At 42.5% G+C, this 22,881-nt stretch overlaps 2 protein-coding genes across 6 annotated transcripts; both read left to right on the plus strand.

Annotated features, from left to right (window-relative positions):
- Positions 1–2,263: 2,263 nt before the first annotated feature.
- LOC307213392 (amine sulfotransferase-like) lies at positions 2,264–10,046 on the plus strand. 2 transcript variants are annotated; one of them, XM_079971255.1, is made up of 7 exons: positions 2,264–2,387; positions 4,411–4,559; positions 6,148–6,356; positions 7,828–7,954; positions 8,716–8,810; positions 9,402–9,582; positions 9,738–10,046. In XM_079971255.1, exons 2-7 carry the CDS (start codon positions 4,418–4,420, stop codon positions 9,860–9,862), a joined length of 879 nt encoding a protein of 292 aa, XP_079827381.1. In that variant the 5' UTR covers positions 2,264–2,387; positions 4,411–4,417; the 3' UTR covers positions 9,863–10,046. The 2 variants fall into 2 exon arrangements, with proteins under 2 accessions (XP_079827381.1, XP_079827382.1); XM_079971256.1 differs by having other exon boundaries at positions 2,320–2,391.
- A 1,406-nt stretch (positions 10,047–11,452) lies between these two features.
- On the plus strand, positions 11,453–22,243 carry LOC307213385 (amine sulfotransferase-like). 4 transcript variants are annotated; one of them, XM_079971243.1, is made up of 7 exons: positions 11,453–11,679; positions 12,303–12,447; positions 13,340–13,548; positions 14,947–15,073; positions 15,918–16,012; positions 21,356–21,536; positions 21,942–22,243. In XM_079971243.1, the coding sequence occupies exons 1-7, from the start codon at positions 11,491–11,493 to the stop codon at positions 22,064–22,066; spliced, it is 1,071 nt and encodes a 356-aa protein (XP_079827369.1). In that variant the 5' UTR covers positions 11,453–11,490; the 3' UTR covers positions 22,067–22,243. The 4 variants fall into 4 exon arrangements, with proteins under 4 accessions (XP_079827369.1, XP_079827371.1, XP_079827372.1 ...); XM_079971245.1 differs by having other exon boundaries at positions 11,588–11,679; positions 12,253–12,447; XM_079971246.1 differs by lacking the exon at positions 11,453–11,679 and adding an exon at positions 11,696–12,027.
- Positions 22,244–22,881: the final 638 nt, after the last annotated feature.

Raw genomic sequence — 22,881 nt, forward strand, 5'->3', positions numbered from 1 at the left:
GCAGTAGGCATGGGAGGATCCATCTCTGCTTTCAGATTTAAAAACTGCCTCTGCCTCTTCTAGTTTTTAAGGGTGTGGATGAGTGAAGCTTATCTGTTTGGGTTTCCTCTTAGTTTCTCACATTTCCACTGTTCTTTTTGGTTCACCATATTTCTGCACCAGTTTGTGCAGAAGAAGAGGAAAAAATCATGAAAAATTTTCTGCATTTTAGTGTACATTTCTGTTGATATACAAATAATGCTCAATACAAAGATGCTTAATATATACACACAATATTTTTTGTTAATATACTAAATTTTGCATGATATTTTCAGTAAAATATACATTCTATTATCTGCATAATATCATAAACACTTTCCCCTAAAATATGCACATTGTTTGGTTGGAAAGGCGTATCGCGTTATTTGAAGATGTGTGAATTTTTATGGATGAACTGCAGCTGTGTTTCTGTTCACATACTGTTTCAGGAAGTTTAAATTAGGTGGACTTGCATTAAAACATTAATCAGATTACTCCCCATGCCTGCTCTGGAGTATTATTACAGTCTGCCTGGCAACTAAAGTTGATAGATAAAAGACCCCAGGAAACCAACATCTAGCATCCAGTAATGTTTGTATGGGCTTTGAAACATCTATCACTTCAACATATGAAGTCAGTATCATTTACCAGGAAACACAACTGAGATTTGCCATCATTTGAAATAAAAGACCCTGCAATCATAAAATAAACTGCGATTTCACAATCTCAGGGGTGCTGCATAAAAAACCCCTGTGGGTTTGTGGGGGAAGAGCTGAGGTATGGGGATGTAGACAAAGTTGTGTAGCTGCCCAAACCGAAGACATTGAAAGCGGTTTGCAGAATACATTTGGACAGTAGCAAGGAGAACACAGGAAGACATCAAGTGCATTTTCTATGCAACGGTATTCCTGAAAACATTCGCTTAAGATGATAAACAAAAACAAAATGAGCCATTTCTGCATGTGGCATTGTTTACTGGGAAATAGTTTTCATGGAATTCTGACTAAAATGACTGGGAGCTGTCCATCTTGATGTGGACTCTGAAAATCCTTCAAAATCTTTGAAGGGTGGGAACGATTGCTGCCAATATATTGGATTTGAAAGTTTATTCTTGGGCTTGAGTAATGTTTGATCTCAGATATGCTGTGTGCAAATGAAAAAGGTTGTTACTTTTCTTGGACAGATTTCTAAAACAACCAGTGCTAATTATTTAGTAAGTTTTATAATGATGATGATGATGATGATGATGATGATGATGATGAATAATAATAATAATTTATACGCCACCCATCTGGCTGGGTTTCCCCAGGCACTCTTGGTGGCTTCCAACCGAATATTAAAAATAATACAGCATCAGACATTAAAAACTTCCCTAAACAGGGCTGCCTTCAGTTGACTTTTAAAAGTAAAATAGTTGTTTATTGCCTTGACATTTGCTGAGAGGGCATTCCACAGAGCAGGAACCACTACCGAGAAGGCCCTCTGTCTGGTTCCCTGTAACCTCACCTGTCGCAGCGAGGGAACCGCCAGAAGGCCCTTGGCGCTGGACCTTAGTGTCCGGGCAGAACGATGGGGGTGGAAGCGCTCCTTCAAATAGACATTGGTGAATCTCAGGTCTCTCGTACCATTTGAGCCCATTTTCTACTAGTGGAGCAGATGTAATACTGCATTTATTTCTTAAACGGGCAAAGGTAAAGGTAAAGGTACCCCTGCCGGTACAGGCCAGTCTTGACAGACTCTAGGGTCGGTGCGCTCATCTCACTCTAGAGGCCGGGAGCCAGCGCTGTCCGCAGACACTTCCAGGTCACGTGGCGAGCGTGACGAAGCTGCTCCGGCGAACCGGCAACAGAGCAGCACACGGAAACACCATTTACCTTCCCGCTATAAAGTGGTACCTATTTATCTACTTGCACTTAAGGGTGCTTTCGAACTGCTAGGTGTGCAGGAGCTGGGACCGAACAATGGGAGCTCACCCCGCCGCGGGGATTCGAACCGCCGACCATGCGATTGACAAGTCCTAGGCGCTGAGGTTTTACCCACAGCGCCACCCGCGTCCCTTCAAACGGGCAAAGACCACTGTTGATATTGGCTGTTCCTTGTGCAAAGAAACAAGTTCTTCCCCTGTTGTTCTTTACATAATGTGCCTAGATGATCCTGTTTTATCGTTCTTTTCTTGCATAACTTGCCAGGAATTATTTACTAAGGAGGAGCCATCAATTTAATCAAACTCTTATTAGTTAATAGAATTCTATAAAGCAGTTTCCTTGAGAGCTCTGAACGTGAGCCTTGAAAAGCTGAAATACTCCAAGCTACAGAAGAAATCGGTCCCTCCCTCTCTCTCTCTCACTTTTTGACTCTAAAAACAAAAGGTAGGTAAGTTTTCCTGTAAATTAAACTTTCCAAGGAAAAGCAGGACTACCGAATGACAAACAACTAATCTACTCTTTCTTGCAAGAGTTCTGAGGGGCAATAAGGTATTTCATCAGATGCATGGAAACTCTTGTCACAGTTCATATTCTTTTCTGGTGTCACACAGAATGCAACATTTGTGCTACCAGAGATTAATAGTTATTTTGAGGGGACTGAATGTGAACTCCCATTGTGCAAGTGGAACCCTGCTCATTCGGCATGGGATACAACCCTTAATTTATATATTGAAAAATCAAACAGAGTATTTTTCTTGTTACTATTTTGGACATACAGTGGTGCCCCGCAAGAAGAATGCCTCGCAAGACGGAAAACCCGCTAGACGAAAAGGTTTTCCGTTTTGGAGGTGCTTCGCAAAACGAATTTCCTATGGGCTTGCTTCGCAAGACGAAAATGTCTTGCGAGTTCCTGCGGGTTTTTTTTCCTTCCCCCCCCCTTTTTCTAAGCCGCTAAGCTGCTTATCAGCTGATCCGATAAGCCGATAAGCCACTTATCAGCTGATCCGATAAGCCGATAAGCCGCTTAACAGCTGATCTGCTAAGCCGCTTATCAGCTGATCCGCTAAGCCGCTAAGCCACTAAGCCGCTTATCAGCTGATCCGCTAAGCCGCTAAGTCGCTAATCCGCTAAGCCGATAATGGACTTGCTTCACAAGACGACAAAACCACAAGACGAAGAGACTCGCGGAACGGATTCTTTTCGCCTTGCGAGGCACCACTGTACAATGTTTTCCACTAAATGATTGTTGCATTTCTTAGCGATGAAACACAAAACTTATATAGAGAATTAAAGTGATTTTTCTGTCTTCATGGCACTTTATTTCTTTATCACTTTTAAGCAATGGATTTTATTTTTATTTAAATGTTTATAAAGCACCCATTCATCTATAAAAACACAAGGTGGTATAGGTCGATGTCATGCATCATATTATATATTATGGCCTGAAATGTCCCAACAGGTATAAAAGACCTGGTGACAACTGGCGACAACTTTCCTCAGCACCCAATGGAGCCTTGAACTTTCTCCCATAACAATTCCCCGCCTCCTCATATCATGCACTGAGCCCACGCTTGCAAGTGCCTTCCTTGTCAGACACTATGCGTGGGGAGAGGTAGGGGGGGCGAGGTAGGGGGGGAGACAAAAAAAGAGAGGAAAGAGCTATTTTGGCAGTGGTGTCTCAGTATGGGAACGTCTGCCCAATAGGGCCCATTGTATGTGTAGCTAACTCTCTGTATTATCATAGATGAAGCTGAGGGCCGCATTCCCTCCATGGAACGTCCTTGGGCACCACATTTCAGCAGCAGTTTCAGCCAGAGCTGGCAAGGGAAGCCAGATGGGCGGTGACCAATACCTTTCTCTTTGCCACCCTGTGGTCCCCAGGCACATCTATGGTTTGGTCCCAGGAAGCCCGGAATATACGTCACCCCAATTTCTTGAAGCTGATCAAGAACCCAGGAGGAGATGGCAAGAGTTCCCAACAGATTCCGTCTTTCATTTCCCCTGTATCCATTTCCAGGGAGCAGTTTTTCCTTCCCACCTCCCCTGAGTACAAGAATGAGTGTTAGGATAGCAGCACTGACCAAACTATGATGCCAGGCAGCATAAAGTGAGGCCAAGGGCTGCTATTTTGCATGCTGCACACATGCACTTGAGAAATAACTATGTGATGGTGAGAGAAAAAAGCCTTATTGTGTAGGGCAAAGCCAACTTTGAGTTGAAAGCAGCACCATTTTAAGAAACACTTAAATCGGGGGGGGGGGAATGCCTTGTTGCCTCAATGACGGGTCAAGTCTCTGTTCTTTAAATGATGGACCTTTATGGTGCTCACCTGTGATGGAAGAGAAGCATGGGATTCTGCTATGGGGTCTGCAGGAGGAGTAGGATTTCACAAAATGACACTTCTATTTCTTTGTGATTCCCCATTGTCGTATAATAGAGAGAACTATTCTCTTCTCTTTATTCTTAGGCAGGCAATGCAACCAGCTGAGAAATACCTTTTCACATACAAAGGATTTTCTTTCCAGTCAGCATTTACTTCAGTGGAGTACTTAGATTCCCTGGAGGGTTTTGAAATAAGAGACAGTGATGTATTTTTAATCACTTATCCAAAATCAGGTAAGAGTACCTTTTCGTAGGTTGAATCATCATTTCAATTCAACCCTGTTGGATACCCACATATATCTACATAGTATCTGTATTATCCTAACGCAAGATTAAAACCAAATGCAAAATTGAAGTCAATGGTAGTATGGAACTTGCCTGGTTACATAAAGGTGAACTGGGCCATGTTCTGATTTGTTTTTAAAAAAGAGATGAAATATTGTGTTTTCCACCACTCTCAACATGTTTGAGGTTTATAAAACAACATAAATACACATCAAAAACATTCAAATGCTTTGCCACTCATGGGGGGGGGGGTCCGTATCCACTGCAGTTGTGCCCTACATGCAATAACTTCCACTTCCACACCAGAACTTCCTTCACTCTTCTCGCCTTGTGTCCCCAGTGTTCCCAAAATCTGCCTTGGAGGGTTGGTGGGGTGGGGAGGACACAATAACCAGGAGTGGGAGAGGAGAGAGAGGGGAAGTTCTGCATTGTATTGGCATTTAAGACTTGGGTGACATGAAGAAAGGATTCTGCAACTGCCTTTTGCCTATTATGTTTGTCCCACTGGCCATTTCTCATCCACAATGGAAAAGAAGCCTTGGTCAGTGTTCCTCATTCACCCTTTGCTGCCCCTATTTCAGTGGTGGTTTGTGTGACACCAAAATTTGGTGCCCCCCACCTCTCACCTTCTATTTGACATCATAGTGTTGGCAACCCGTGCAGCCAGGTCCCTAAATCTGCCTCTGCTTGCTGTGTTGATTCCCTTTCTCTCTCATTTCTTTTTAGTGTTGCAATTCATATAGTAAGCTCCACGATGCAGAGACATGTTTTCAGTTATTTCACTCTTTAAAGTATTAAGTACATGTAGTTAGTATAATGAATGAAATTAAAGTAAAGGTAAAAGTATCTCTGGACCGTTAGTTCCAGTTGCGGATGACTCTGGAGTTGTGCGCTCATCTAGCTCTATAGGCCGAGGGAGCCGATGTTTGTCCACAGACAGCTTCCGGGTCATGTGGCAAACTAGAGCAGCTCACAGAAATGCTGTTTACTTTCCTGTTGGAGCGGTATCTATTTATCTACTGCTAGGTGGGCACGAGCTGGGACCGAGCAATGGGAGCTCACCCCATTGCATGTTGTTTTCAGTTATTTCACTCTTTAAAGCACTAAGTACATTCATGACAATGAATGAAATTAAAGTAAAGGGTAAAGGTACCCCCGACCGTTAGGTCCAGTCGTGGATGACTCTAGGGTTTTGCACTCATCTCGCTCTATAGGCCGAGGGAACCGGCGTTTGTCCGCAGACAGCTTCCGGATCATGTGTCCAGCAAGACCAAGCTGCTTCTGGCAAATCAGAGCAGCTCAAAGAAATGCCGGTTACTTTCCTGTCGGAGCGGTACCTATTTATCTACTTGCACTTTGATGTGCTTTTGAACTGCTAGGTGGGCACGATCTGGAACCGAGCAACGGGAGCTCACCCCATCGCGAGGATTTGAACCACGACCTTCTGATCAGCAAGCCCTAGGCTCTGTGGTTTAGACCGCAGTGCCACTCTCGTCCCCATATGAATGAAATTAAGTAAACTTATTCTCGTTTATAGGCACAGTATGGACCCAAAATATTTTGAGCTTGATTTATCATGAAGGTCACCGAGATGGAACTGAATTTGTCGACTTAGCAGACAGGGCTCCATGGCTGGAGTACAATGGCCGCAATGTGGATTATGTCAGTCGTCCATCACCTCGCCTCTTTGCTTCCCATCTACCCTACTATTTAGTACCCAAAGGCTTAAGGAACAGAAGAGCAAAAGTAGGAAACAGCACATTTATTATTTGATCATATTCAATGTTTGTCTTGCCTTCTTTAAATGAACATCTCAGTTTCCGTTAACATTTCTCCGTTTTTGAGGGCAGTTCATCCAGCTGCAATTCCATTGTCCATATGAATGAATAATGCTCTGTGCACCCTGAGCTTCGAATAATTCCCATGATTCCTAAACAGCACTGAGTTTATGCTCCACCATAGTAAAAGTCCTGGGGGGTGTTAAGAATAAAACAGGTTCTTTTATCTGAGATTCAGTGCACTTCAGGCAGAACACAAGTAAGCAGTCAGACAACCAATATATTGGAATTTCTACATAACATTGCTTTGTTGATTAACAAGCAGAACACATAACAAGACAAGGGAACATGCACTCAGTTTCTCACACAATCACACATACACTCACCACTCTTCTGGATCGGGTGGGAGGACAGCGGGATCTTGGCTGCATCCGACACACCAACCCTCCTGAAAAGCCTGATCTTATATAGTCCTTTTTGATGCACATCTGAATATTGGCATTTCTCATTGCCTTTGACATGTTCTTGGCAGTCTTCCACCCTTAGCATGTTCTTGGCATATCACAACTCTCATGCTTTGCACCTGGTCTTCTGTAACTTTTGGCACAGTACGATAATCATTGTTTGTAACTAGCATTGCACGGCCAGTCTTTATGTTTCCTTGCAGGTACAGTACTTTTGCCAGAACATGCAGATTCCATTCACTCTTTGATCAGCACAATTTATTAATAGTTCATCAACAGCATCTATTTTATGTGGTGGTCTTCAGCCATCTTGCGGCCCATTCAAAACATGGCATTCGTTGTACGAGTACTTGGAGCTTGCAAAGCTGACAGATGCACTACGAGATAAACCTAAAAAGATGATGAAAGAAGAATGGGAATGTATAAATAATTATCTAGGAGATAAGGGTTCAACAAGAAAGACCTGGTTATGTTTAGAATGATACCTCATAGAAAAATGTTCCCTGATACCAAGATGAGGGATTCCTTGGAATGCAGATTGAGAGAATTGATAAGAATAATGATCTGTTGTGACCTTGAATGAAGCATACAGTAGATGAGCCTTTCTGTGTTCTGGCTCTTCTTCTTCTTCTTCTTCTTCTTCTTCTTCTTCTTCTTCTTCTTTTTCGCTTTCCCTTTTCCCCTTCCCTTTCCCTTTTTTTCTCATCCTTCTTATGTTTTATGCCATGTACTTTGATATTTTTTGTAGTTTTTTAGCTTTTCGTTACAAGGGTGCCATCCAACAGACTTAATAAGAATAAGCTCATTCGACACCATAGGATTGCACTGTGCATGTGACATTCATGCTGCAAAAGAGGGTGAGGCTGCCAGGGCTGTAAAGCAACTTGGAAGCACCAAGAATCCACAAGAAGAGATATCTGAGATCCATCCATTTATTATTTTAGAAATCGAAAGAACTTGTTGTTATTCCTGCAGGTTGTTTATGTGTCCAGAAACCCAAAGGATGTCGTGGTTTCCTTTTACCATTTTTCCAAAATGGCAGTCAAATTAGAAAAAGTAGAAGATTTTGGAATTTTCATGGAGAGGTTTTTGGCTGGCAAGGGTAAGGACGAATTGCTACTCTAAAATGAATCACTCTTGTCCTTTCATCTTTATCCTTTGACAACAGATTAAAGAATTTCTCACTGTGTTAAGGAACCTTTTCAGAATGCCATGTCTGATGCTATAGGTTACTCTGAGGAAATTCCACATCCATGCATCACAAAGTGTCTCCAACTGAGACTCCAACTACACCATTTTATGCCACTGATGACTGGTGTCCATTGATGCCGAAGGGAGGGTACAGATCTGGCCAACTCCCAAAGGAAATCAGGTGGATTTATATGCTGTCTGCATCAGGATGCAGCAGCTGCAAATCATTACAAGCTGGAACACCCAATGGTTAATCAAGTGTAGAGATTTGTGTCAAGTAATAACACAGAAACCCTGACATGGTCTCTTAAATGTTTTATTAACTTTCACACCATATAAGGAAACTGCCAGAGTGGGAAGGAAGGGGGCTGGAGGAAGGCTAGACTGATCTCAGCCCACCCATCACTCTCTCATCGCATTGGGATGGGAAGCACAGCAGGGAGCCTTAAAATGCAGAACTCTTCTGCAAATTCCTTCTCTGAGAAAGTCTTTGGTGAGGTTGGGTGGTATTAATTCAGCTTCTGTTTATTGGTTTGTTCCACTGCTGGTTCTTAAAATGATTTATTTAAATTGTTTTAATGGAATTTATATGTTTGTACTGCTTCTCTCTGAATGTTTTTCAAAAAATAATCAGATATACATTTTATGCCAAATCAACTTTTATCCTCTCAGTATATGGAAGTTTATGGCTGGACCATGTGGAAGGCTGGTACTCTCACAAGGATGACTTCAGTATTCTGTTTCTTACCTATGAAGAAATGAAGAAGGTAAGTTATCAAAATGCTACCCAGTCTGATATTAAACATCCAGCAAAACTCACCTTTACAAAATAGAGGAAGGAAGCAATTTGATTATTCAAGTGCCCTCAGCTGCTGCTTCCCCTGCTAGTCTCGCTTCCTTTCCTAAAGATTCTTCAAAGCCTAGCAGGCCATGGATTCAGGAGCAGCTTTTCGGACCCTAGACAGCAAATAGTGCATATAACCATTTCCCCTGAGGGATTATGGGGCTATAAATAAAGTCTCATGGTCCCAAGCAAGATATGTCATTTCACAGGCACAGGCCCTCTGATGCTGAGTAGAGATGACACATAATGTCCCTTGTGTCCTCAACAGGGACATTTATTTATTTACTTCTGGACTCAGAGCTGCCCCAGAATATAATGCATTCTGCATGGCACATGGAATTAAAGCAACAATGAAAGTATAATGCAATTGCAATTATTCCAAACTAGGCAAAGAAAGATGCAGGCTGCTTGTTTCCCCTGCTTGTAATCCTGCCTATTCCATGAGTTTTAGTCTCTAGGCTGTCAGGTTTCTCTATTGTGGGTGGCCTGACATTAAAACCACGTTCCATTTCAGGACCTGAGAAGCTGTGTATTGAAATTATGCAACTTCCTGGGAAAGAGACTGACGGAAAAGGAGTTGGATGTTGTTGTGGATCAGGCTACATTTAATAAAATGAAAGCAGATCCCAGGGCAAACTATGAGTTCTCTCCACCAGATCTCATGGACTTCAGCAAAGGACATTTTCTTCGGAAAGGTAAGTTAATGGTAGATCACACTGGCTTGGTGCTACTTGCAGAATCCATGACATATTCCCCTGACAATTGCATCTAGGGATGGAATATATCTGGAGTTATGGATATTTATTTGACCACCACAATGCACGTTCTTTCTGTCTGCTTCCTGGGCCAGGCACTGTTGGAGACTGGAAGAACATGATGACAGTCGCACAAAATGAAAGGTTTGACAGCGTTTTTAAGGAGAGAATGGAAAAGCTGCCCATCAAGTTCTGCTGGGACATCCATGAGGAATCATGAGTCTGCCTTCAGCCTGGAAGGATGAAATAAAGTGCACTGTATGCATTTAATCCAGCCCTATTTGTAAGTTAGTAAAAAAAAAAAAAACCCAACAACCCTCTCATATGGCTTAACAGCTTCCTAATGTTCGAATATGCACAATATTTTTTTTAAAACACCACAATAAAATTACATATGTACTGTCCGCTTCTTCTCTTTCTACATTCCAACATTCTACATTCCAACACGTCCTAATTTCTTACCCCATGTGCAAAAGTTAAGGAATCCCAAACTAACTATTGGGATTATTAGTTATTAATTCAGAAGTGAACAGAGCGATCTGAACAGGGGCAGAACTAGGCTTTCTTTCAAAGACTAGGTCAGCAGCACCCGACCAGACCTGGGCAAGCATGCACAAACACCCCCTCAACACATTTGTGTGTTTTCTTGGGGGGGGGGGGGGAAGAAAAACAGCTGCCCTAGTCAGGGAGCCCTGTAGGGACAGAGGACGCCACCTGCTGCCAAGGGGTGCAGAGGCACGTGAGGGAGGGAGAGGTCGGTGTTATAGCCTGACCCAGCTGTCCTGGGCACCCCACAGGCATGGAGGGGGTTATTCCCTTTGGAACAGGCAAGGTGGGAGATAGTGAAGATGTTGGAAATGGTGGAAAACATTGCGGCCAATCTGTTGGATCTGAAAGATCATTCTTGGGCTTGAGAAAATTTCGATCTTAGATAAGCTGTGTGCAAATGAAAAAAGTCACTACCTTTCCTGGATAGATTTCTAAATCAACCAACGCTGATTTATTTAGAACATTTTGTTAAAATGGGGCTTCTTTTGGAGTTTAAAGTTGCTGAGATTGGAATGCAAGTCATGTGTGTACAAAGAGATACATACAATACCCCAAATTTTCCTGACGCAGCACATGTAGAAGGTGTTGAGGCATCGGTCCTGCCTCCTGGCATTGCCCACACACCTCACTTGCATAAAGCAGAGGGCTCAGTTTGCAAGCCTGGGACTTCATCTTGGCATTGGACCTTAGTAAAACATTCTCCCACATCCTTTTGGATGGCGGTGTCTCAGTTCTGGAAAACCCGCCCCAACAGGGATCCCCTGGGTATTCACCCAGCACCCTCATTATGAAAACACACATGGATCCACTGTATGTGGGATGGGGGGAGCAGAACAGAAAGAAATACCTCCGACTCCCCCAGGAATAGATAGACGCTAACATCGAGAGGGGAGGGACGCAGGTGGCGCTGTGGGTTAAAGCCTCAGCGCCTAGGGCTTGCCGATCGAAAGGTCAGCGGTTCGAATCCCTGCAGTGGGGTGCGCTCCCGCTGCTCGGTCCCAGCGCCTGCCAACCTAGCAGTTCGAAAGGACCTCCGGGTGCAAGTAGATAAATAGGGACCGCTTACCGGCGGGAAGGTAAACGGCGTTTCCGTGTGCGGCTCTGGCTCGCCAGAGCAGCGATGTCACGCTGGCCACGTGACCCAGAAGTGTCTCCGGACAGCGCTGGCCCCTCGCCTCTTAAGTGAGATGGGCGCACAACCCCAGAGTCTGTCAAGACTGGCCCGTACGGGCAGGGGTACCTTTACCTTTACCTTTAACATCGAGAGAGAAAGTGATTTGGCCCCAGGCAGGCAAGAAAATGTGCTCTACCAAATCCTCGAAGCTTTTCTTCCCACGCACAGATTCCCCTGTCTCTTGCCTCATTCCTTTGGGATTTCTTTATGATGACAGTGGGGAAGCCTTGGGAGCTCAGCCTCGGAGGGAAGGGCTTCGTCGTCCGTTGCTGTGCCTCGAAAGGACCGGAGTGGAGCCACTGACAAGAAGCCTTGTGGGGCAGAACGAGAGCTGAGAAGGCTTTTGCGAGAGTGCTCAACTAAATAGAGGGAAACAATGGAGGCGGGTTGCGGGATCTGGCAAAAGGTGCCTTGCTGGGCTGGGCCGAACAAGCGCAGTTGCAAGCTGGGTTAGAGACCAGCCTTGCCTCAAGAAGGAAGTTCTCCTCAGCAGGGGCCGATTTAGGGCAGCGCGGTGCCAGAGCCCGGCAAGCGCTTACCGGGCTTTGGGAAGGAGAAGAAGGTCTCTAGGACCCTGCTGGAGCCAAGCCCGGGAATGAGGAAGCAGCGAAAGGACTCTGGCCAGGACGCCCAGTCTCTACGCGGAAACGTGGAAGGCTGCGGTGAGTTGGAAGCAGCACCGTTTCAGAAAATAAAATAAAAAGAAGGGGGGGGGTGCTTCAATGCTGAGCCACGTTTCTGTTCCTCAAGGAACAGGGGATACCTTGGAGCTCTATGTCGCTCACCTCCGACGGAGGGGAAGCCTGGGATTGTGCTTTGAGCTCTGCAAAAGCGCAGTAGGATTTCACCGAATGACAACTCTCTTTCTTTGTGATTTCCTCTTGCAGCGCCATAGCGGGAACTGTTCTCTGCTTCTCCGCTCTTTATTCTTATACAGGCAATGCAACCAGCCGAGAAATACGCTGTCAAATACAAAGGATTTTATTTCCAGCCAGATTGTTGCTCACCGGAGTACATAGATTCCCTGGAGGATTTTGAAATCAGGGACAGTGATGTGTTTCTAGCTACTTATCCAAAGTCAGGTAAGATTAGAAACGTGTGTGCCTTTTGCATGTGGTTGTAAAATGGTACTGGAAAACTTCCATTGTTAAAAGACTCTCATACCTGTATCTCTTTATTTCATTAGGTTTTTGACACAGCTGTTCAGTAACAGGGGACTGTGTCCAATGCAGTTGTGCCCTCCACACAAGAACTTCCACTTGCACACCAGAACTTTTCCTGACTTTCCCTTCCCATAGGCGCCCCCTCCTGTGTATCCCCAGATCTGCTTTGAAGGGGATCAAGTAACTGGGAATGGGAGAGGAGAGGAAGTTCCAACCAAGTCTTTGTGCAAATGGGACATATTCAATGGGTAGAACGTAGGGGTTTAGACAGTAATTTGACAGGTCTGCATTATATAGGCACTGAGGAATTGAGTGACAAGAAGGCAAAATACAATGAGCATTTCTCAAAATTCCTGGGAAGAATAATAATGATTGGAATAAGCTGAATCAAAGTACTTTGGAGGACTGACAACTCTTTTTATTCCCTGGACTTTGACTGGTCATTTGCATTTCCATCTATAGGGAGAATCTAGAACAGAGTTTGTGGTGGTTTTCTGAAAAAGAAAGGAACATCTTAGCAAATATTTTTCTGTCCTCCCAAATCCTCAGATTCCATGAAGGCTTCCTATTTCTCATCCACAATGGAAAGAAAGCCTTGGTGAATCTTCACATTCTCTTATTCAACCATCCCTGCCCTTGCTGTGTTTCCTTTGACTCCCTTCTTCCTCATCCTTCCTTGTCTCTAACAGTTTGCAATTTAAATAGTAAGCTCCATGATTGAGAGGCATGTTGTTTTTAATTATTTTGCTCTGTAAACTAGTATGTACATTTATGGCACTGAATGAATTAAATAACTTATCCTCATTCATAGGAACAGTATGGACTCAAAATATTTTGAGCTTGATTTTGTACAAAGGTCATCGAGATGGAACTGAACATATAGACTTACTAGATAGAGCTCCATGGCTGGAGGCCAATGTCCGCAATATGGACTACGTCAATCGACCGTCACCTCGACTCTTTACTACCCATCTACCCTACTATTTAGTACCAAAGGGATTAAGGAATGGAAGAGGAAAAGTAGGTCTTGCCGTATTTATTATTTGATCAAATCAAATGTTTGTCTCACTTTGTTTTAAGCCCAGAAAGAACACATCCCATTTATCACATGAAACAGAACAATTGTGAAGTATGCTTTTTCAGATCATTAATATTCTTTAAAAAGTGGAAAATCCAGTGTTTACACATCTTACTCATATCTTCATGTAAAATAATTAGCATACCAGGATAGTCTTAGCATACCAAACCTTTCCTCCCTGGTGGGCCGGCTCGCCAAGGATCAGCATCTTTCCCCTGAATTTCCTGCCTCAATCTTGTGGTACAGTTTGGTCAGCACAAAAAAGAGCCATGTCATTTCTCTAACCTACATCATTCCTAAAGCTTATGTCACTGGATCAGAATGAAAAAAGAGCACAGAAGAATGGCTGTTTTGCTGTTCTGGGAGTGCCAGCTTTGTCAATGGGTGAGATGGTGGGAATTCAGAAGAATTCAGCATAGGATATGTTGCTGCAATGAGATTTCCAGGAGATTTGAAGGGAGAATGAGACAATGAAGACCAACATCATATAACTGACAGGAGGGTCTGTCAAAAATGCATCTCAAGGGGGACTTCCGGCTGAGAAAATTGTGTGCTAAGCAATCTTTATTGTTGTAGTTTAGTCGTTTAGTCATGTCCGACTCTTCGTGACCCCATGGACCAGAGCACGCCAGGCACTCCTATCTTCCACTGCCTCCCGCAGTTTGGTCAGACTCATGTTGGTAGCTTCAGGAACACTATCCAACCATCTCATCCTCTGTCATTCCCTTCTCCTTGTGCCCTCCATCTTTCCCAACATCAGGGTCTTTTCCAGGGAGTCTTCTCTTCTCATGAGGTGGCCAGTGTATTGGAGCCTCAGCTTCACGATCTGTCCTTCAATCTTTATTAGCAGCTAGTTAATAGGGAGACTTATAAATGATGAAAGATGATCAGATATAATTCTGATTACCCAAACAACTCACCTTTGAATCAAGTGGGGTGGGGTCAAAGGGCAAGCCTCCTAGCTCTGAAGAAATATTTCATCATTGTTTCAGCGGGATATAAAAACCTCCAGGGAGGCGAGGAAAAATCCAAGAGCGAGAGGCAGGTACACTGAGCTTGAACACTGTATAAAGGCTCTAATGTTAGAGTATCAAGTACACATTCTCTTCTCTCTTAGTTACTATTACCAGTACTGGAAAGAAGGAAATTGAAATTGGACTCTGACAATTAAAAACCACACAGAAAAAATAAAGCTGCAGATGGTTAACAATTTTATTATTTGATACAAGCAGAGAATATTATGGGAAAAGCCAGGTTTGGGAGAACAGTTTCATTGCTAGCAATATCTATCTCATCCTTGGAAGAGTCAAGCCAAAAAGAATTTGTTGTTATTCCTGCAGGTTGTTTATGTGGCCAGAAACCCAAAGGATGTTCTGGTTTCCTATTATCATTTTACCAAAGCTGCATGCACACTAGAAAAAGTAGATGACTTTGGGATTTTCATGGAGAGGTTTTTGTCTGGAAAAGGTAAGGATGATTTGCCACTCTAAAACAAGTTACTTTTGTCCCTTCATTCCCTATCCTCCTTTGAAAACAAATAAAAGAAATTCAGTGTGCGGTAAGGAATTATTCCAGAGTGCCACATCTGATGCTGTTGGTTGCTCTGAGGAAGTCTAAACTTATTTTCCATGTGCATCCATAATAGTTTTTCCAACTAAATAAATTACAGCACACAGGTTTATGCCATGGATAGCTGCTGATCATTGAGGCAGAAGGTAGGGTATAAATTTGACCAACTCCCAAAGCAAATCAGGCATGGGCTGAAGCAGCTACAAATCATTACAGGGTGAATCACCTAACCCTGAATGAAGTGTAGAGATTGGTGTCAAGTTATAAGTCAGAAACCCAGAAAGGGTCTCCTAAATGTTGTAGGTATCAACTGCCACACCATATAAGGAAACTGCCAGAGTGGGAAGGAAGGGTGCTGGAGGAAGGCTAGACTGATCTCAGCCCACCCATCAATCTCCCATCACACTGGGATGGGAAGCACTACAGGGAGCCTTAAAATATAGAACTCCTCTGCAAATTCTTTCTCTGAGAAAGTGTTTGGTGAGGTTGGGTGCTATTCATTCAGCCTGTGTTTGTTTTCTTTCCTTTCCAATCCATCTCATTCCGATTTCAAGCTGCTTTGTTTCATTGAAAGGTTGGGCTGAATTTTATTATAATCTAATGGTTTACACTATTGCTGGTTCATATTTGGTTCCTTTAAAATGTTTTAATTCATTTTATCTGAGTGTTATGCTGCTCTCCAAAAAATAAATAAATATATATCTCCTCTACATTTACGCCAAATCAACTTCTCTCCTATCAGTAATTGCAAGTTTATGGTTGGACCATGTGGAAGGCTGGTACACTCACAGAGATGACTTCAATATTCTATTTCTTACCTATGAAGAAATGAAAAAGGTAAGGTGTCAAAATGTTACCAAGTCTGATATTAAACAAGCATCAAAACTCACCTTTACAAAATAGAGGAAGGAAGCAATATGATGATTCAAGTGCCCTGACTGAAGAAGATTCTGCATCTGCCTCATCATCAATTTAACACAGTCTATGGTCTCAATTTGAGTGAGCTTATCATGTTGCATTGAAACCATTGTGAATTTATATAAGCAATTTCACCCCAGCCCCCCGAATCAAAATGTTGCCCTTTTATTATTAACTGATTTCGAAGCAGTCGTGGTTGAAGCTGTTGGCTATTTGCAGTATGGTAGCGCTGCAGAGAACTTGCTGGGGTGACCATGCATTAGAAAGAAAGGGACTCAAAAATAACTTAAGCAAGGTTTTAATTACAAAAAACAAAAACTTCTTATACACTAAATACATTAACAACAAACCAGACCCAACCACCAACCCAACCCCCAGGGTAATGGGAGAGCTAGGTGCTGCTCCTTATATACTACATGCAAATGCTGACACACCTTAATCAATGCAACTCGGCAGCACCTGCTATGTTTCACAGCTGTAAAGCTGGGTCTCGTTATCTTGCTCTGGCCCTTGCTCTGGCCCCTTAAAGACATACACATTAGGTGGAACAATGATGAACCTTTACATTTAAAGTAACCATTCAACATTTCCCCTGCGGTTCATCATTGTGGAACAAAAACATAAAGCATACTTTGTACATGTCTTTCATGTGTAACCTTTGGAAGTGCTTTTGTAAAAATGTCCGCAATTTGATTGTCACCTGGAACATATTCAAATACAATCATTTCATCAGCAATTAGTTTCTTTACAAACTGCAAACGTAATCTTAAGACTCTAGTGCGCTGCGTATTGGTCTCTGAACACAGGATAGCGAGTCCGCTCTGGGAATCAAGGTAAACTTTTACTGGTAGCGTTACTTGCATCTGTAGGTCTGCAAATACTTGCAGATACCATTCTACATCACGAGTGGCCTGAACGCATGCACATAATTCACTCTCTGTTGTGGAGAGACAAATAATGGTTTCTGTCTGGGACTTCCATTCAAATGGACAACCGTTATAACAAAACACCATACCAGACACACCCCTGCAATTATTTTGTTCCACTGCATGAGATGCATCGCAGAAAATTTCAAAACCTTTGTCAATACTTGACGTAAACTGCAACCTATAATGTTTGGTGTGTTTAAGGTACATTACCACTCTCTTAAGAGCAGAGAAACATTGCATAGTGGGCTTTTCCACATTGTGATGCATCTTTTAACAAAAGCTTAACTGTTTCATATTTTACACTTGGTGAATAACACAAATCATAATCTTCGCCTGGAATTTGTTGAAAACCCCTAGCAACTAATCTTGCTTTGTACCTTACAACTTCATTTTTGTCATTCATTTTAACTCTATAAACCCATTTTGAATCAATAAGTCTCATATCTGGGGTTTGTGGTACAAGAGACCAAGTGTTATGCTCTTTTAAAGAAGCTATCTCAGAGTTCATAGCTTTATACCAATTTGCAGCTTGGTGCTTAGGTAAATTCTGAACATCATTGTAGCTTTTTGGCTCAAAAACCGCCTTATTGGCATACACAGTATTAAAATGTTCATCTGCAAATCGTTGTGGCTTCTGCCTCTTTCTATCTGAACGTCTCAGTCCGGAAGGAGAGTCAGACTCCTCAGACTTAATAGGACTAAGGGAACCACTAGTTTCAGGTTGTAAATCATCATTGTCAGACTGAAGAGGTGCCTGTAGGCTAAGCTCACGGTCAGAAAAATCAAGAGAATCTAACCTCCCCTCGGGTGCCTGTGACTTTAAATCATCAAACAAATTATCAGATTCAACAGGCCTTTTGTCTTTTTCCATTAATTCAGAATCACCATTTCCTGCTGCTGCTGCTTCTTCCTCTTCTTCCTCAGTACTATCTATACCGTCAGTATCTTGGAAAACAGCAACTCCATTCCAATTTACAGTTTGTATCATGCTTCTGGTAATATGAAATTTGCCAGTTGCTGGTATGTAAATTCTGTACGCCCCCTGCTGGTAGCCCATTAATTTTCCCTGAACACTACGCTCACCCAGTTTCTGCTTAGCGGGGTAATGCATAATTACATCTGAACCCCAAATGCGTAGGTATTTCAGATTAGGGCGTTTTTTAAACAGCTTCTCATAGGGGGTGACATCTAAACCAGAATGATAACTGCGATTTCTAACATAACAAAAAGCATTAAGCGCTTCAGCCCAAAAGTCTTTGGGCAGATTAGCATCGTGCAGATAAGTTTTAACCCCTGCCTGCAGGTCACGCTGCACAACTTCAACAAGCCCATTTTGCCAGGGACTTCGGGGGCAAGATAACTCATGAGTAGTCCCCTGCGCTTCCAGGAATTTCTCAAAATCCTCAGAAACAAATTCCCCGCCCCGGTCAGAAAACAGGTTCTTAATTGGTTTGTTAAAGTGCGTTTTTACCCAGTTGCAAAAAACTTTGTACTTCTCAAATGCTTGGGACTTGTCAGCTATTGCATAAGTCCAACAATATCTACTATACTGGTCTATGAGAGTGAGCCAGTACTTTGAACCTCCTAATGATGGTGGGAGTGGCCCAACTAAGTCACAATGTACACGCTCAAATGGCTCAGTTACTTTCCTATCTGAGCATCTACCCTTGCGTGCAACCTTAATCTTATTCTTGCAACAGGATAAACATTGCATAAAGAATTTACATGGTTTTAAGTTGAGGCCATTAACAATATTCTTCGTCCTAATTACATCAGCAAAATTCAAGTGTCCCAGAATTCTGTGCGCCTCATGGACACACCCGGAATGTGGCCTTACATTCCTCAACCCCTGGCTTGACTGTGCTGCTCTGCAATTTATAGGCGATTGGGAGTAGGTGCGAAAATACAGTCTATATAAACCATCAGAGTCCCGGGCATACAATAAACGTTTGTTCCCCTCAAAAAACTCACACATTGAATTTAAGAAACGCACACTTATGCCTTGACGAGCAAAACACCTTACTGATAATAAATTGTCCACTGATGGGCAGTAAATGCAGTTCGCTATTGTAATATTTAAAGAGTCAAGTTTAACAGTACCTCTGCCAAGTGACTGCAAGACTTGTGAATTGGCTAAATGTACATTACCAATTTCCTCTTCGAAAGAAATAAACAAGCTTCGATTGTTGCAAACGTGGTGAGAAGCTCCTGAGTCCACAATAAAAGAATTCCACTTGGCACCTTTAATTCTTTTATGATCTGCAGTCCGAGCATGAAAAGCTCGCGGCTCATTTCTGTCTTTACGGTGCGATGTTGGCTGCTGAGATGACAACCGTGACTGACGAGCAGAAACAGGCTTAGGAGTACTTTGCTTTCTTTTGGATCTGCAGTCCTTTGCAAAATGTCCTTGCTTATTGCAGAACCAACAACGCTTTGCAGCTTTAAATGCAGTCGCATCACCAAAAGGTTGCATATGGCGTTCCTCATTACTTCTGGAAATAGGAGTGCTTATGGCACAAGCCTCCCTTCTATCCAACTCGCCCATTAATCTTGCCGTCACCCCTTTCACAGTTAATTGTGCTGGTGGGACGGCAGATATCTGGCTAGCTATACCATCAAAGTCCTCATTAAGGGAACAAAGAATGATAAAAACATACTGAATATCAGGTATGTCCATGTCCCTTCGAATTAATTCGCCACGTATTGCCTCCAGACGTCTCAAGTGTGCTGCCAAATCACCACCAGGCTGCAACTTAGTCTGGTACAGCTGCTTGAAAAACGTCAATGCAGACGCTGACTCTTTTCTAACATGCACTGCTGCAAGACTGTCCCACATTTCTTTGGCAGTTTTCTTATTCCTTATATAGACTACTTGCTGGTCGCTAACTGCCAAATTAATTATCGCCCTGGCTTTTGCATCTCCTTTCGACCAAGCATTAGTTACAGGGTCAGGAGGGTCATCAGTCACATAGGTCCATACTTCCCTAGAGGTCAAAAGCGCCTCCACCCGGAAAGACCATAAACTATAGTTCTCATCTGTTAGCTGTGGGAAGACCAGAGCCTTCTCAGCTTCAGGAACCCGGTCAACCATTCTGGAAATCTTCCAGACCCACAAAAACTACACTAACAGGAGAAGGAGTTTTCAAACCTTTCTCAGAGTCCAAAAATATGCAGTCATCCACTCAGCAGCTGGGCCCATAACCAAAGATGTTGGCTATTTGCAGTATGGTAGCGCTGCAGAGAACTTGCTGGGGTGACCATGCATTAGAAAGAAAGGGACTCAAAAATAACTTAAGCAAGGTTTTAATTACAAAAAACAAAAACTCCTTATACACTAAATACATTAACAACAAACCAGACCCAACCACCAACCCAACCCCCAGGGTAATGGGAGAGCTAGGTGCTGCTCCTTATATACTACATGCAAATGCTGACACACCTTAATCAATGCAACTCGGCAGCACCTGCTATGTTTCACAGCTGTAAAGCTGGGTCTCGTTATCTTGCTCTGGCCCTTGCTCTGGCCCCTTAAAGACATACACATTAGGTGGAACAATGATGAACCTTTACATTTAAAGTAACCATTCAACAGAAGCATATTCCCACATCAACTATCAATAAATAAATAAATAAATTACAGCATGGGGGTGTGCCTCTTTGCAATCATCTTCTAGCCAGGCAGCATTTTAAAAAGCACACAATATCTGAATATGCAATAATGCAATGATTTTTACCAACATAGTTAATGGAAACAGTGAATTCTGACACTATCTTCAGAAGAGACAAGCACTCCAACTGCCTGCTTGGAAACCACGAAAGGTTTACTGAGTGTTCAATACAAACAGTTCAAAACCCCAATTCAGCTGCTGCTTTCCTTGATAGTCTTCCCTCCTTTCTAAATGATAAACAAGCCCAGGAGGCCATGGACCTAGGACCAGCTTCTTAGGCCCTAAACTCCAAAGAGTGCACTGTAACCATTTACCCTGAGAGATGATGGGGCTGTAAATAAAGTGTTCCAAGCAAGATATATCATTTTACAGGCCGAGGAGAGATGTCACAGAACACCCCCTCCTGTCTGGAGTGGTGGCATTTTGTTTATTTATTTACTTGTGGATTCAATTTAAATAGCTGTCCTATGGGTGGCTCACAGAACAAAAGCAACAGTTACAAGTACAATATAATGCAATGGCAATTATTCCAAACTAGGCAAAGAGAAACGCTGGCTGCTTGTTCCCCCTGCTTGTTATCCTGCTTGTTCCATGAATTTTAGTCACGAGGCTGTTGTGTCTCTCAATTGTGGATGGCTTGACATCAAAACTATTCCCCATTTCAGGATCTAAGAAGCTGTGTCTTGAAAATATGCGACTTCCTGGGAAAGAGACTGACGGAAAAGGAGGTGGATGCTGTTGTGGATCAGGCTACATTTAATAAAATGAAAGCAGATCCCAGGGCAAACTATGACTTCTTGCCACCGGAGTTCATGGACTACAGCAAAGGACATTATCTTCGCAAAGGTAAGTCAGTGGCAGATCAAACTGACTTGGTGCTGCTTGCAGAATCCCTGACAGATTCACCTGACAATTGGTCTGACATGTGATGTTCACCAAGGTGATTTCATTTTCCCAGTCTTTCATAAAACTCTTCAGTTTCCATTGTTTCCTAATTTTAGAGTTGTTCTAATATGTACTTTCCCTGCTGTTGTTTCCTTCAAAATATATGTATTTAAGGGTGGCATATTTGTTTTTCCAATCTGGAGTGTGGAGACTCAGCCAGATGGGTGGGGTATAAATTATCATCATCATCATCATCATCATCATCATCATCATCATATTCCCAACTAGGGATGGAATATATCTGGTGTTATAGAGATCTATTTGACCACCACAATGCACTTTCTTTCTGTCTGCTTCCTGGGCCAGGCACTGTTGGAGACTGGAAGAACATGATGACAGTCGCACAAAGTGAAAGGTTTGACAGCGTTTTTAAGGAGAGAATGGAAAAGCTGCCCATCAAGTTCTGCTGGGACATCCATGAGGAATCATGAGTCTGCATTCAGCCTGGAAGGATGAAATAAAGTGCACTGTATGCATTTAATCCAGCCCTATTTGTAAGAGTTAGTGAGAAAAACTCTCATGTGGCTTAATAGCCTCCTAATATAATACTGTAATATGTGCAAGATTTTTAAAAAACACAATAAAATTACATTCGTATTGTGCTTTTACTCTGTTTCTACACCCCTGAGCATGTCCTAATTTCTGACTCTTTGTTGCTCCTGTTTTGTTCTATTAAATTTCTTCTTTGCAATAAGAAGAAATAGTTTCTTGTAGGTTGAAAATGTTTTATGTATTACTTTTGTATAAATAAATACCGTTGAGTTAAAAAAAAAAGACCTTTAAATGCCCTATAAAAAGAAATAAATTTAGCAGATTACTAAGACAAATGGGGGGAATGGTACTATTAATGCTACAAGTAATTCATAGGAGGAAAAAAGAGTATGTTACTGGAAGTTCGAAACTGGTAGAAGTCATTTTTACCTGATCAGAGGAAGTGAATAAAAAAGAAAGGGGTTGCTATTTTTCTTGCTAAAACATCATCACTCCAAAACCCCCCTTGAATAGATTACAGACCTAGATAAGAGATTTATTTTTGGAATGTGCTGTGAAAGAATATTTACTAGGATGCATTTATGCACTCAACAATAAAATAATTATTTTCAGAAAAGAAATGAAATTATTAATGTCAGCACAGATGAGATTCTTCTCAGTGGAGAATTTAATGGGGTATCAAACCCCAAAACAGATCATACAATTTCTAAAGATAACAAAGGTGTTTTACCTAAAACGTTGAAATGGTAATGTT

This window comes from Podarcis cretensis, assembly GCF_951804945.1.
Source record: "Podarcis cretensis genome assembly, chromosome: 3".
In the NCBI taxonomy this organism is placed as follows: domain Eukaryota; kingdom Metazoa; phylum Chordata; class Lepidosauria; order Squamata; family Lacertidae; genus Podarcis; species Podarcis cretensis.